Genomic DNA, 17,122 nt, shown 5'->3' on the forward strand with positions numbered 1-17,122 from the left:
TATAATTGTTAACTTTTTATACATTGTGACTTGGATGGAGAGTTGTCTCATTGGCACTCATACCACATCTTCTTATTTATATTTATAGATCTCACTTGCCTTCATCAGGGTTTTATAGATCTCACTTACATTCCTGTGTGTTTTATAGATCTCAATTGCATTCCTGTGTGTTTTATAGATCCACTTGCACTACTAGGCGTTCTATATATCTCAATCGCATTCCTGTGTGTTTTATAGATCTCACTTGCACTACTAGGTGTTTTATATATCTCAATCGCATTCATGTGTGTTTTATAGATCATACTGGCAGTCCTAGGTGTTTTATAGTTTAAAAGCATTCCTGTGTTTTTTATAGATCTAACTTGCAGTCATAGGTGTTTTATAGATCACATGCATTCCTGTGTGTTTTATAGATCTAACTTGCAGTCATAGGTGTTTTATAGATCACATGCATTCCTGTATGTATATTAATGGTTTTGTACCATTGTTACTTGACAAATGTTGACCATTTTGTTTGGAATCTTTACTGATGTCAGTGGATACAAAGTCGAAATAATCAAAAACAAGCCAGGTGATTTATAAATTGTTACAGTTTTTTGAAATGAAGAAATATAGAAAGAAGGGAGCAGTGCAATTACTGGATTAGCTGTTGACCCATCTATAATGGAAAATGATTTATAAAAAAATAACTAGCGTGCGCAACTGAGACCATACAATTTCACAATAGTGTAATTGTTATTTCATTTGCCAAGACATAACCTAAAGGCATTAAAGGTTAAATGAATTTAGTTATGGGGATATATTTTTGTGAATAATAAAAGTGATAGGAGGATTTGTGGATACAAAGAGTGATAGGAGGAGTTGTGGATACAAACAGCGACAAAGAAGGAATGAACAGATAAAACTATCATTTTTAACCCATACTTCAAAAAGTGAGCAAAAGTACAAAAAAAAAAAAATGATACAAGAAAATTCAAATGGCAATACAATAAAACAAGTACTTTTTATTTATTTATTTTTTACTGTTCCTATGATCCACATGAATCATAATAATACTCAAAAAATCTATAAATCATCTGATTGCATATTATCACAGTTTAATACTATCACAAGTGCTCATTTGTTTGGAGTAGGAACAGACAGGTCTTTCTTTGACCTTAAACTTTGAAGTATGTATTATTTAACCAAAATAAGCAGTCATTCCAATTCCTAATTGTACAAATTTAAATTAATGGAGCATTTTTTTTTCAATTTGTTTCCTTTAGAGAATGTGGATATCTTCAGGCATATGATATATTTCATTTTTGATTGATTGTTGTGTGCTTAATGTCCAGTGGCAAATATTTCATGCATGTTGAGGAATAGGATATCTTATTTTAAGATTTAAGTCAGATTTACATTTCTAATTCATTTAAAATAGGCTATTAACCTATGACTAAAGTTCGTCCTCCGAGTAAAATCATATTTTTGCCAAGGTATGATACACACCTGTCAAAAAATAATGTTTTTTCGATGAATGTAGTCAATTTTTTTCTAAAGCAAAACTCAGCAATCAGCCAAATTAATGCTTTTTCTTTCATTTAAACTTCAAAATGACAACATCCGTGTTGCACTGTGCTGAAACCTAATTGGTGTATTGATTAATGAATCAGATAGATATCAAGATAATAGGTAAAAACAAACAAAAATGGGAAAAATCTTCATTAAAGGGCAATAACTTCAAAAAGTTGTTGTCCGACGAATACAGCCATTTGACTTATCTATAGATTTTTGGATTTTAGGGCTAGTATAGACCTTTCATAAACCTATTCCATTCACATATAAAATATATTTAATTATGTAATTTCTCCATATTTCATATTGCACAATTGTCATTAAATATCACAAAGAACGATCTACATTATGCAATTTTACCAATACACATATATTACTAAACATACACATCCTGGAAAATTCAGAAATAAAAAAAAATGTAGATATAACAGTTTATTTGTAGGATATAAGTTTTGAAATTTTTTCCCAAATTATTTTTCTTCTATTATCAAATTAAAAAACAAGAATATGTGTCCGTTGAACACTTTGCCAATCAATAAACTGCTTTGTAAACTACCAGAATGGACACAATGCAAAACAATATGCCCCTACTGTCATAGGTGGGAGCATACAATCTTTTCTTATCATTCAATGTTACATTTTGAAAGCAAACACCAAATGCAGTATTGTTTAACATTGTAAACAATGGATATTCAACTTATGACATAATGTTATTGGTATTTTGTTGAATAAACCCATTTATATTTTATTCTTTTTGCTGATGAACATATAAGTTTCTTTTTAGTATATGTTTTAAATTAAAATGAACTTATTTCCTTTATGTCGTTGTTAACATTATTGAATTGCTAAAGTGCTGCTACTGTTGTGAATTTTAACATTCATCATTTTATTTCAAAAATGATTTGTCCGATGAATCTCAAAAAGGTGCTGTGGCTACTGCTGTGATCATTTTATCATTTCTCGTGTAACAGGAATGATCCAAAGAATTCAATGGCGCTAATAATGCTTCTCAGTCTCATCTTTATCATTTATCTAGGCTCTCATTATATGGATTGTCAACTACCTATTCATGGATTAGAATAATTAACAAAAGAATTCAATGGTGCTAATGTTTCTGTCATCTTTATCATTTATCTCGTCTATCATCAAATGGATTGTCAACTACCGATTCATGGATTAAAATAAATAAAGGTATATATGTCAGAAAGTCTAACAAATCTAACGCCTTCAAATGTCCTAATTTCTCCCGCACTTCTATCTCATGTTTCTGACTAATTCCACCAGCTCTAAGTTCTATACACAACTGGTCAATAGAAATCTTATTTGTATCTGGATCAACATTACACTCCCACAATTTCTGTCAAACAAAAAAAATATCAAGTTATTCTACAAGTACTGTGGATTCATTTATTTTCGTGGGTACCAATTTTCGTGGATTAAGTAAAACTTACATGTTCGTTGATATTTAATTTCGTGGTTTTGACGAAGTCTGCATACAAGCTTATGGAAAATTTGTTATTCGTTGAACATTTAATTTCGTTGTTCACCTGTACCCACGAAATCCACGAAAATTGGTATCCAACGAATAATAATGAATCCACAGTATACCGTATTTTGCCATGTATAGTACAAAGTTGTGTATAATACGCACCCTCTTTTCATCCAGCCAATATCATGAAAAAAGTTTAGTTTAAAAAAAAGTTAAAAAGTTTTAAAAAGTTGTCTATAGAAATCTTATTTGCATCTGCATTACACTCCCACAATTTCTGTCAAACAAAAATATATCAAGTTATTATAGATGTATACAAATAAAAGAACAGCATATGCTTCAATGTCACCTGTGGTTGCAAATATTTCATCTGTCCAAGTTCAATAACTAAAAAAAATCTTTTTGGGTTCTTTTAAACAATTTTATAAATATCCTACATGTAGACGTCAACTCATTTAGGGGCCTTTTATAGCTAACTATGTGGTATGAGTTTTGGTTGGTCATTGTTGAAGGCTGTATGGTGGAAATTTGTCTCGTTGGGAATCATACCACTTCTTGTTCTTATATGAGGTTGCTAATAATGCTATTTTCCATATATTTTCTATTTTCAAGAAATGTAGGTGTGATAGTGCTTATGATGCCTTTTCAAGATATATTTTATTGCAATGGGACATAACAATGTATGTTCTTCACAGGAAAAGTTCGTCAATTATACGCGTCTTTATGACGTCATTTACCAGATAGTGGGGATCACCTGTATCCCTGCACTATTAAAGTTCAACGAGCATCTTTGTGATCATCATTATGCAGGATAGACTAGAAATAATGTTTGTTGAACTGTAGGTACTTCATCACAATCCCCTAATGACAGCAGTGCTGATTACCAATTATAAGAATTTAATTTGTCAAATAATTCGTGTAATATCGCATCATATTTTTTCAACCACTCGCTCAACATGGGAAGGAAGTGAAGTTGCCCATAAACACATGTTCACTAAAACCAAAGTTTTTGACCGAAATGCAACAAACTCGAAAATGGTCTATTGACTGACATGGTTCGGTGCCTTTCTTGGTTATGAGAAGTTCAACAAAATCAAAGAGAGGATATTGCATTCATTATGCATTATGATCTAAAAATTAATCAAAATTGCATTGTATAAAGCAAAAAAAAAGCAACATTTTGGCAATTAGTGTGAATTGAGTTATTTCCCTTTGTCTATAAAATGTAAATTTCATAATATCTAAAAACTGTAAAAACAAACAATAACCTGAAAATTGTAGTTCTCAACGATTTCGCATCTCTTTCATCTTGTGTTTTCCTAAAGTTAAGCTCAAATAAATGTTATTCTTTTTAAAAATCAAATTTTTTTTTAGAAAAGGTCAATATTTGAAGGAACCATATTAGTTACAACGTTGTCTTAACAAAAGGAAATTTCAAATGGTAGTTGTTTTTTTAAGATTTACATCAACTATTAAAAACCAACATATTTTCCTGAGACAGAATCATAGAACCATAAAGCATGAGGTAAACAAATTAATTTCTTTTAGTTCCAAACAACAGTGAAAAATATTCTTTTTTAAACAAGGTTAAAAATAAAAATTAGTAACATTATTAAGTGTCCACACCTTGTCGATCAAATGAATACCAACTATTGACTTCTACTGGTTCCCTGTTGTTGTAATTTTACATTTTTTATTTTTTTGCTGGAGGACATCACAGTAAACAAAGTAAATATCACTATCAACACTATACACATATGTTTTCTTACCTTACACATATACATTTTAGTATCCAACATCTTAAAATCCATGCTGCCGATCATATTCCTCATCCAAGAACTAAAATAATGAATTTATTCATTTAAATTTAAAATCGAAATTTCAGGAAGCCAAATTTGCATTTTATGAATTTTATGAATAACTTGAGCAAAATGTACCCTTGAATTAAACTTGAAAAGAAAGATAATCTGTTCAGCTGAAAACCTTAAAAAGTGAACAGATATTTAATTTACATAAGCTTAACTAAAACTCATAAGATTTGAAGCTCTAGCTATGTAGAACATTAAATAATAAAATACATGTATTCTCAATTGAATTGTTTCATATTTTTCATGTCGGGGCCTTTTAGAGCCAACCATACGGTATGGGTTTTTCTCATGGTTGAAGGCCGTACGGTTGACTATAATTACTTACATCCACTTTATTTGAACTTTGGTGGATGGTTGTCTCATTGGCAATCATACCTCATCTCCTTATTTTTATAATCTTATTTTTTCTTATTCATGATTTACTGTAAACCAACTAATTTTTGTGGTCAATTCTAGAAAAATAAAAATAATTAACAAGACAATGTAAAACCTGGACCTTCTCTTACATAAATACATTAAAGAAGATAGAAAATCACAAAAATAAATCCTTGTGGTGTTGATAGTCAAGGGGTAAAATGGTGGACAACAACAAAAATCCTTGAGAATACTAAAATTAGTTTACAGTAAATTGAGAATTGAGAAGAGACCTTGTTTTCTTTCCATGCAGGATATTAACTTTATTGAACTAATCAAATCTCTCCATTATAGGTACTTACTCTAAAGAACTAATTTTTAATGATAGAGCAGCCATAACAGCAAACAATTTAAAATCAGCACCTTGTGAAATATTGTACCCTGTTATTTCCATTACCTGAAAGTAAACATAAAATAAAGTGCAGGATAATTTTCAATCATTTTTATTAATTTAAAGTAAATTTATAAAAAATTAAATGGAGAACGTGTCCATGGGACACAGATTATGCCCCCGCTTGCATATAACGGTATAAAAGGACATAACTCAAGAACGGTAGAAGTGACAAGTTACCCAAATTCGAACTTGATAAGAGTTTTGTGGTAATAAGCATTGTGCATAAGTTTCAACTAAAGTTAGAAAACGTAAACTATTTTTGGGACGTACGGACGGACTAGGGTAACACTTAATGCCCCCTTTAGTGCGGCGGGGGCATAAAAACACCGAGGCTATACTGATAAATATTCTTGTTCTCAGACAATATCATATAAGAAACCGACTGATTGATAATTTACAAAACAAAACCCACAACTACAAATGTCTAATGGGAGACAAATCCAATTCTTATTTTTAGGGAAAATATCTATTGTGTACTAAACAGCATCAGATTCAAAGAAGATAAATTGTTATTTTGAGTCTGAAATGGTCTTCCTCATTATTACATTGAAATTTTAATATCTTGTTTGTGAGACTTATTTTTATTTTCAAAAATATATAAATGAAGGTAAGAAAAAAACCTATGATTTTGCACATTACAGAATTTGGTATACATTTCAGATATAGATTTACAATGGAATGATTATTTAATACCAATCAGAAAAGAATGCATGACTTGTCATGCTTAGCATACCCCCACTCATAGTTCAAAGTATCAGTAAGCAGGATTAAGTAAGTGTCTGATAGATCAGGAAAGTACCCACCCATTACAACTAATCACTGTCAAGCTACTGACCAAATATGAAGTAATTCTGTTCATTAGTACTAGTGAAATGTGTGAAGAAAATTTGTAAGTTCATTCACAATATTTAAAATTCAAAGTATCATCAAATAGGAAGAAGGTAGCTGACAGAAACAAAACAAAAAGTACTCACAAGTTACAACTCATCGCCGTCAAGCTCCTGACCAAATATTAAGTAATTCTGTTGACTAGCACTTCACAAAAGTGCAAAGAAAATTTTTATTGGATGAACAGACAGACAAACAGAAAAGGTGAATGTAAAAATATAACAAATGTTTGTACAAACCCTGTATAAATATTCCTCTTCCTCGTATGAGATTTTCTGATTGATTCCACGTAAACCTATCATCACATCTACACCTTTAATCCACCCTTTCCTTTCTTCATCAACCTATGGAAGATATAAATATCACATGAATAAAAAAGAAGATGGTATATTCATTCTTGACACAAAATACCCACACATACTTAACAGAAGCAAAAGCAAATGAACAGTGATTTTATTGCTATTCTTCATCTTGAGGTTCAACAGATTTGTTTCTTTTTCTTTTACTGTGATGTATTAGGTGAAATTAAAATCGACAAAAAATCAGCTTTGGAAATGATAACACTTATAAACAAGAAAAATCTATTGCTGTAAATTCAGAAATTATTGCATGGTTTTTATAAATGCAAATAATGCGACACCTTGAAAATCGCAATGATAATAACTCGCAGTTTGATATCTGGTGTATATATCTGTATGAAGTTTTTCCTAACATCACAATAATTAAACTCACATTTTGTTCATTCTTCAAAAATCGCAATAATAAATGCAATCAATAATTTATAAATTTACAGTAATGAAAATATTGTATTTCAAAGAAGTAGTGAACGTGTTGACTTTAGATATAAGAAGATGTGGTATGAGTGCCAATGAGACAACTCTCCATCCAAGTCAAAATTTAAAAAAGTAAACCATTATAGGTCAAAGTACGGTCTTCAACACGGAGCCTTGGCTCACACTGAACAGTAAGCTATAAAGAGCCCCAAAAATTACTAGTGTAAAACCATTCAAACGGGAAAACCAACAGTCTAATCTATATAAAAAACGAGAAATGAGAAACACGTATGAACCACATCAACAAACGACAACTACTGAACATCAGATTCCTGACTTAGGACAGGTGCAAACAAATGCAGCGGGTTTAAACGTTTTAATGGTACCAAACCTTCACCCTTTTTCTGAAACAATAGTGTAACATCACAACATAGAAAGTCACACTATAAAGTATCAACTGAAATAGCTTAACTCAATCAAAGGACATATTAACACCAGTGAACATACACTGAACAAATAAATTTGACCTATGATACAATGTAAATACAAAATAAATAAACTAAGGGAAAAATAATAAAAGTAACATGTTATATTGGTATGAAATGTTAAACAAATTAAGAAAAACAATATGCTCGAACAAAAATATCAGCCATTTGCAATAACTTTAAACACAGGTAAATGAAAATAATTTTGTTGTAAGGTAGGTATACGTGTACAGTTCCAATAGAGAAAGGAAATATTTTTACAAAATAAATAATTTTGATGTTCATAGTACGAAGTGAAAATTTATAGTAATACCAAACACTTATCAAAGCTGGTATATAGACCAGATATAACCCTGAATAACATTAAATAACAAAAAAGCATTACAATTAGTATCAACAGGTCAAATAAACAAGAAAGTACAATTTGAGAGTACTCACAGTTACTGACAGCTAGTTAAAAGCCAAAACAATTAATAATAAAAAATCATGCATCAGAGACTAAAATCAACTAAAACACATCCCAGGGATTTAGTATTTTAACGTCATGATCAGTCAAAGAAGACATGACTTGTGCAATGTCAAAAATAAATGTATCGACAGACAGTAAGATAGTTAGTTTAACCTCTTTATAGATCAAAATGAACGTGAGTGTGTCTTTATACATCCCGTTTGAAAAGAATACAAATTTAGTAATGTTTTAATTTGCTGATGACAAAATCAATATTAGTGCCAATGTAAACTATATTCAAAGATCTAATTACAACATTGGTAAGATAACCTTTACTAATAAGTTTGTTTAAAGATTCGATGAGTTTACACGGATCACATAGTGATTTCCGCGCTTTAAGTACAATATTACCATAAAATTTAGGATGTGAAATACCAATTTTAATCAGTTTTCTACAGGTACAGCCAAATTTACTAATCAAATCTTTGTATCTATGAAAGAATTTAGTAAAAGTTTTACGTAATTTATGGTAACGAAATCCCTGACTTAATAATTTACCAGTGATGCATTGATTACGTTCGTTAAAATCTATGACATCACTACACACACGGGGATAACGAACTAGTTGGGATATATAAACACCATATGATGGAGCCAAAGGAACATCGCCGTCTAAAAAAGGGAAAATTAACAATAGGGAATGAAAAGTTGTTTCTTTTGTCGTAAATTTTAGTATGGAGTTTTCCTTTAGAGATTGAAATGTCCAAATCCAGAAAAGGACAACTACTGCTGTTTATGTTAGATTTAGTTAAAGTAAGTTCTTTTGGGTAAATTTTGGTAGTATATTTAGAGAACTCTGGATTGTTTAACGAAAAAATATCATCTAGATAATGGAAGGTATTGTTGAATGTATCAAACAAATGTAACAATGACGTGTCTTTACTGAGTTTGGTCATAAACTGAGATTCAGAGCAATACAGGAATAAATCTGCTATTAAAGGGGCGCAGTTAGTGCCCATAGGAATACCTACTACTTGTCGATACACTTTATCGCTGAAACGTACATATATGTTGTCCAGGAGAAAATTTAAAGCTTCAATCATATCTTCACATTTCTAGTAAGTGTATCTAGATATAGATATAGCATACTTTCCTTTTTCATTACAGAAAAAGGCTTTAAACGAGTTACAGCAAATAAATTTGTAATGAGATTTTTCAAAAGACCATTTAATAAAATATGAAACTTTTTCTTGATAAGATTGTGTGGAAGTGTAGTATAGAGAGTAGAAAAATCATGACTGTCAACAGAATTAAAAGGACCATCAAAAGCATGTATTTTATTTAAAACCTCTAAAGAATTTTTAACACTCCAAAAATAATTAATACCATTATTTTCATAAGCTTTATTACAAAAGTTAATAACAAGTTCTTTGAAAGTAGTAAGGGAGGTAGTTAGAAGCACTGATAGATTAGTTAAGTAGAACACTTACTAGATGCTGAGATGAAACGGAATTCAAATGGTTTTTTGTGCAATTTAGGTAACCAGTACTTAGTAAGGACTTTCAAATGTTCGGAAGAGGCTTTAAGCTTGGTAGTGGCAGTGATATGCTTGTTTACAATTTGACTCTCTGTGGAGCGTACGGACCTGAATGTAGATGAATTTGGTTGTTTTTGTTTTTTTTGTGTTGTTGGATACATTTAGATAGCCTGCATCCCCTTTTAACCACATTGAAAAAATAATTAAAATATAGTTCACTTACAGAATCAAATGTCCTTCTGTAGGCATCTAAAGTTAGCTTGTTGAATATACAGTATTTTGCTAAGAATCCATCTAAAAATAAGTATGAAGATTTGTAACAAAAGCATATGATTCAATTTTTAGAATATTATATGTTATTTAGGAACTTCACAGGGAATATGGGCCCATATCTCCTGTGAAGCCTGAATAAGAAAATATCATACTGGAGTGTCCTGATTTCAACATTAATTACCATTCTGATCTTTGTTTTTGTTAAATGCAACCAATCAAATTGCAGTATTAGCCAGAATATTTTACTCAGTACTGATATATACATCAAAATTTTGAAACTCATTTTTTTCCAGCTAATTCATGATTTTATCTTAATAATGATTAAACAGAACTTCATCAATTATGTTACATACAAATGGGAAAACAAGTACATTTAAAAATGTTATTGTTACTTCACAATTAAATGAATTTTGTTTAAATATTTTTTTTTTTTTTTCATGCAAATATAAGAAATTCATAATCTGTAGATTTTGAAGATAATCAAATTATATATCATATGTGTGTTGTGACTCCAATCAAAAACTGCAGTGATACTGTGACTGAAATTAAAAATCAGAGAGAAAAAAATATGAAAATAAGGCCAAAAATGATTCAGAATCAAACATGGCAGTGTAATTAGTCAAAATTATATGTGGCAAATAATTTTTACAAGAATCTATGAAGTTAGGTGGCGCAGCATACATGTGGCAATGTGGCAAACATAAATGCCAGTTGTCAGTGGGACGTCTCAAGCAAAAAATAAAGTCAAAGATTATTATACGTTGTAGAATATGTGTGTGACTCTTCTTGCATTAAACTGAACATGTTGATCTGCAAAAAACTGATTGCTTTATTAAGATGTGAAGTCATTATACAAAATCACACTATTCTTCAACAATTCTCCAAGAAAAGATGTGGCAATAAAAAAACTAAAGTTTGTGTAAAATAAACAATTCCAAAAAGAACAAAACAGATGTTTTACACTCCAAAAAATATAATTCATTTGTTTTCAAGATAATATCTGCCACATATTTTCTGCCAAGAATTGATAAGTTGATGGCAATATTTACACATTGTGAACATGCTATCTGAAAGATACAATTGCATATATCTGTCTTTAATGTACAGACAAATTCAGAAGCAAAATATTTCTTGAGAAAAAGTCCTTTCTTTTACCGTTTACACTTTAGGATAATATAGTGTTACAATCCCCATGCCTTATTTTATCCTAACCATACCTCTTCTGACTTACCACACCCTAAGCTACACTAAACCCTAGCCTGAACTCAAATATTTCTGGAATGTGAAAGATGATTGACAGATGGTTTGTTGTAAAGTGTAGTGTCAAATATCAAAATGATAATAAGAATTTATAATACAATAACACAAGATCATCAAATTGGTTTTGATAATTGGTCAATATCATTAAAATTGATTGATTGATTGTTGGTATTAATGCCACTTTCAGCACTATTGGCTATATTGTGGAGGCCAGTTTTTATTGGAGGAAGCAGGAGTGCCTGGATAGAACCAATGACCTTTGGCGGGAAAACTGGCAATCCTAATCAATTAAGATTGTAGTCCAACCCACCTGTCATGTAGGGGGTTCCAACTCTCAATATCAGTGTCAACAGGCTAGTGATACAGTAGATAAACTACTTGAGACCACTCGGCTGACTTGGTCCCTTCAACATTATAAAGTCATAGGAGGCTATCATGTTTAAGACAGAGGAATTGGTGAATGCTATTAAATTTAGTGTTTAAAAATTGTCTGTTACTTGAAGGTTGGACAATTAGGCAAAGCATTCAGCCTTTCATCTCCTCCATCATCATTAAAAACTAAATGCCATTGTACAAATGCATAGAAAAAGGATTCCAGGAACAAATGGGTATTGAGTCCTTTACTTTTCACATTTGTTTGTATAAAGTCAGATGTTCTTCTGTATAAACTTTGTTTTCCCCATTGATGTTAGCTTTACAACGTATCAGTGAAAAAAAACCTATAGGATCAATGCGAGCCAATTGATGTTAGCTTTACGCCGCATCAGTGCAAAAAAACCTATAGGATCAATGCAAGCCAATTGATGAATATAAAGGCAATTAGTTATATGAATACACTTCAAGAAGTGTTCATCTCCAACAAATAAACAAACAAATTTCTTAAGAAATTTATATACATTTTTTACAAATGATCATCACAATAAACTTCAGTGAGAATGTCAGTTCAAGAATTCTATGATTGAAATATATTCAAATGCAAAGATCATTATTTCAAAACAACTACTTTGTCAAGAAGAATATTGGAAAAGTCTTCTGTCTATTTTTCAGTATACACGTTTTTTTTTTTTAAATTAGAAAGAAAGGTATTGTGTACCCATCTTTACATCCCAGATCAAGTCTTAACATTTTTATGTCACAATGTTTTCTGTTAAACTGAAAGCGTTCTATTTTCACCTTCATAAAAAGAAAATCAGATGAAGTGAACTTTACACACTATGCTCTGACCAATTTTGAAATTAGGTATATTTTCTAATAAATGGTCAAAACATTATGATATACCACAGCATTATGAAAGATAAGTTATGACATTTCTCCACTCCAGTTTGATATCAAAATTTTATGAACGCAGTAATTCCCAAAATTCATTTGTTTGTTTGAAATCATCTGTCCAAAAAGTCATTTGTTTGTTTGAAATCATCTTTCCCAAAAGTCATTGTTTGAAATCATCTTTCCCAAAAGTCATTGTTTGAAATCATCTTTCCCAAAAGTCATTGTTTGAAATCATCTTTCCCAAAAGTCATTTGTTTGTTTGAAATCATCTTTCAACAGTGAAAAAAAAGTTGTATCTCAGGTGATACAGTGGAAGAGGAAGCATCTGTTTCTTCATGATTTCAAAATGTATGACATCATCATACAAGCTTGTCCAAAGAACTCCAGAGAACACAAAAACTGCATATATATAAGAAAAAAATCTAACAAACAAAAATAGGTAAAATTCAGCCAATAGTTGAGAAAAAAGTTTATAGAAAGAAAGAGTTTCATCTCTTATCATTTAATTGTCTACATTAAGTAGTACTAGAAAAAATATATAATTGACCCTCATAATTTTTTTTCCATCCTCTTTTCCAGACTTTTTCTCACAAATTAATTGTAATAGTATTGTAATGTATTTGATTTCCAACAGTAAAAATGGTGAAATATATTTTTTTTTTTACCAATAGCAACATTCTACATTCTTGCCATAAAATATTGAAAAAACAGTCATTAAAATGTCACACATGTCTGAACAAATTTGGTCTAAAGTATAATTTCAATAACTTTTCTGACACATTGACTTTTATCTCAAGATCAAAAGAAATTGAAGGAAGCTTTACCCCTCATTTGTTTGTAAAATTGCATCAGAGTTAGTGTGATCTATTTCAATAATTTCTGAACCTTTGTTCGGTATATGGATATGAAAATACGAATTGTCAAACAGAAAAAAAGTCCATAAAACAATCTTGATATTTATCCATTTTTAAGGCTATACTATTCTTCAGTTCAGCCATCCAAAAATGATTCCCCCCCCCCCCTTTTTTTTCAAATTTTAAAAATTTTGCTGCTTAAATCTCATTATAGATACCAGGATTACAATTTTGTATGCCAGATGTGTGTTTTTTCTACAAAAGAATCATCAGTGACGCTTAAATCAAAAAATTTCAAGGTAATCTATTCCTAACCAAACTCCTAAATTTGGAGTTCTAAATCTAACAATTTCAAGTTCCAAACATACCATGTCTTCTGAGAAAGGAAAACATTCTTAAGATCAGTCAGAAACAAGAATTCCAAACAAATCAAATGAAGATTCATAAAGTTGACCGATGACATGCTGCCATCAATTAAGTCACCAAATAGAAGAAAAAATAGACAGTTTAAAGTTTTTTGTATTGAAAACACTCATTATTGAATAAGGCAGCTCAAAAATGTAAACACACAACAGTACATTTTTAAGCTCAAGTTTTAAAACTCCACAAAGCCCGACTCACACCATCACTTACCATCATCTTGGAACATACTTATAGTTTTCTGTTTTTGAACTGGTTTTCTGAAATCTTTCATCATAAAAAAAAAAAAAAAAAATCATATCTAATTATCTCCCCTTTCTCTAACAATTTTTTTTTCTAATCAATTAATCTTTGAAGATATTCATGGAAAAGGACAAGTCTAAAATTTGTTTACAAGTTCTATAAAGACAGGTCAATTTCTATAATTCTGGTAGTGTGCTGATTGGATCAAAGGAATCAATGATAAATAAAACCATTAAAACTTTATATCCCTTTTAAATATCTGTGGGAGGGCAGGAGGGGAATTACTATTTTTTTTACATATCATTTATGGCCTATGTCCATTTGATGCATACAATGTTACTTGAAGAAAGCATGTTGGGAAATAGGGGGGATGGAAAGATTCTTTCCACCTTCCTATATTCATTGTAATGGAATAGCCCAATTAAACCCATTTTTTTTTTCTGCAAGACATAAAAAACTGCTTACAACATTTTCAATGATTTTCAAACAAATTTACCATGTAAACAAAGAAAAAAGTTAGGCACACAATATCTCTAGATCAGTGAGAATTAAGATAAAAATTAAGATAACCAATAAATCACGAATGAATTACAGAGAATAGCTTGAATATGGCATGGTGCCATTAGTTACAAGTCATCAAGAATAGTTCAAAGTTTATTTCACTGAAAAATCAAGAATAAGCCAGCTCAAAAATGTATACGAACACTAGTACATTTTAAAGCCTTAGTTCTAAAACCCCATTAAGCCAGAACTCACACTTTCACTTACCACCATCTTCTTGCAACATTTTTAAAGTTTTCTTATTTTGAACTGGTTTTCTGAAATCTTTCACCATATAAAAAAAAATTATTATATTTGATTATCTCCCCTTTTCTACAAACTTTTTTATAAATTGATGGTTGCTAAATGTCCAGTGGCCAATATTTCATGCATGTTCAGGACAAACATGCTTTTTTATATTTTCAAAGTTGTTTAGAAAAAAGCAATAAACAGCTGCGCCATGAGCGCATGATACGCCCGTTGTCTTGTGTGTGAATTTTTATGCAATAAGCATAAATAGTTTCTGACATACGGCGTGATGCAAAAACCCCTTTTTTTTTTTTACAAAAAACTCAATATCTATAAAATAAAATTTTGAATCAAAACCAAAAAGTATACAGATCTTTAGATTAATATAACTAAGAAGTGTGTAAAATTTTAAGCAATAATCATAAATCGTTTTTGAGATACGGCGCGACATGTGAAAACACCCCTTTTAAAAAAAACAAGGGTGCACACGCTGAAATGTCTCGCCTTCTTTACTAATCATTGATATTATGTTGATAGTCCTAAATATAAAGCTTTATTACAACTGTCACATAAACTTAACATTAACCAAGTAAACTAAACATTGACCAATGAACCATGAAAATGAGGTCAAGGTCAGATGAACCATGCTAGGCAGGCATGTACAGTTAACAATTCTTCCATACAACAAATAGAGTTGACCTATTGCTTATAGTTTAAGAAAAACAGACCAAAACACAAAAACTTAACACTGAGCAATGAACCTTGAAAATGAGGTCAAGGTCAAATAAAACCTGCGTGACTGCCAAATAGATCATAAAATATTTCCATACACCAAATATAGTTGAACTATTGCATACAGTATAAGAAAAACAGACCAAAACACAAAAACTTAACTATAACCACTGAACCATGAAAATGAGGTCAAGGTCAGATGACACCTGCCAGTTGGACATGTACACCTTACAGTCCTTCCATACACCAAATATACTAGACCTATTTCTTATAGTATCTGAGATATGGACTTGACCACCAAAACTTAACCTTGTTCATTGATCCATGAAATGAGGTCGAGGTCAAGTGAAAACTGTCTGACGGGCATGAGGACCTTGCAAGGTACGCACATACCAAATATAGTTGAACTATTGCACATAGTATTAGAAAAAAAAGACCAAACTCAAAAACTTAACTTTGACCACTGAACCATGAAAATGAGGTCAAGGTCAAATGACACCTGCCCGCTAGACATGTACACCTTACAATCATTCCATACACCAAATATAGTAGACCTATGGCATACAGTATAAGAAAAACAGACCAAAACACAAAAACTTAACTATAACCACTGAACCATGAAAATGAGGTCAAGGTCAGATGACACCTGCCAGTTGGACATGTACACCTTACAGTCCTTCCATACACCGAATATACTAGACCTATTGCTTATAGTATCTGAGATATGGACTTGACCACCAAAACTTAACCTTGTTCACTGATCCATGAAATGAGGTCGAGGTCAAGTGAAAACTGTCTGACGGGCATGAGGACCTTGCAAGGTACGCACATACCAAATATAGTTATCTTATTACTTATAATAAGAGAGAATCTAACATTACAAAAAATCTTAACTTTTTTTTCAAGTAGTCACTGAACCATGAAAATGAGGTCAAGGACATTGGACATGTGACTGACGGAAACTTTGTAACATGTCGCATCCATATACAAAGTATGAAGCATCCAGACCTTCCACCTTCTAAAATATAAAGCTTTTAAGAAGTTAGCTAACGCCGCCGCCGCCGCCGGATCGCTATCCCTATGTCGAGCTTTCTGCGACAAAAGTCGCAGGCTCGACAAAAATCAATATCTCAAAAATAAAATTTTGAATCAAAACCAAAAAGTATACAGATCTTTAGATTAATATAACTAAGAAGTGTGTAAAATTTTAAGCAATAATCATAAATCATTTTTGAGATATGGCGCGACATGTGAAAAACCCCATCCCCTTTTTTTACAAAATACTCAATAACTCAAAAATAAAATTTTGAATCATCACCAAAAAGTATACAGATCTTAAGGTTAATATAACTAAGAAGTGTGTAAAGTTTTAAGCAATAATCATAAATTGTTTTTGAGATACGGCGCGACATGTGAAAAAAAACACACACCT

The 17,122-nt window shown here is 31.0% G+C and overlaps 1 protein-coding gene across 12 annotated transcripts in view; it reads right to left on the reverse strand.

Moving 5' to 3' along the window:
* Positions 1-998: 998 nt before the first annotated feature.
* LOC127724579 (trichohyalin-like) overlaps positions 999-17,122 on the reverse strand; it is an 81,705-nt gene continuing 65,581 nt past the window's right edge. For 8 of the 12 annotated variants that reach the window (XM_052231582.1, XM_052231587.1, XM_052231585.1 and 5 more), the window contains 5 exons: positions 10,074-10,144; positions 6,847-6,951; positions 5,628-5,722; positions 4,813-4,882; positions 999-2,911 (listed from right to left, as the gene is read on the reverse strand). In XM_052231582.1, coding sequence (XP_052087542.1) covers positions 2,681-2,911; positions 4,813-4,882; positions 5,628-5,722; positions 6,847-6,951; positions 10,074-10,144 — 572 coding nt within the window. In that variant the 3' untranslated portion in view covers positions 999-2,680. The other 4 variants (XM_052231583.1, XM_052231589.1, XM_052231591.1 and 1 more) reach the window with 4 other exon arrangements.

This window comes from Mytilus californianus, unplaced genomic scaffold, assembly GCF_021869535.1.
Source record: "Mytilus californianus isolate M0D057914Y unplaced genomic scaffold, xbMytCali1.0.p SCAF_14, whole genome shotgun sequence".
NCBI lineage: Eukaryota > Metazoa > Mollusca > Bivalvia > Mytilida > Mytilidae > Mytilus > Mytilus californianus.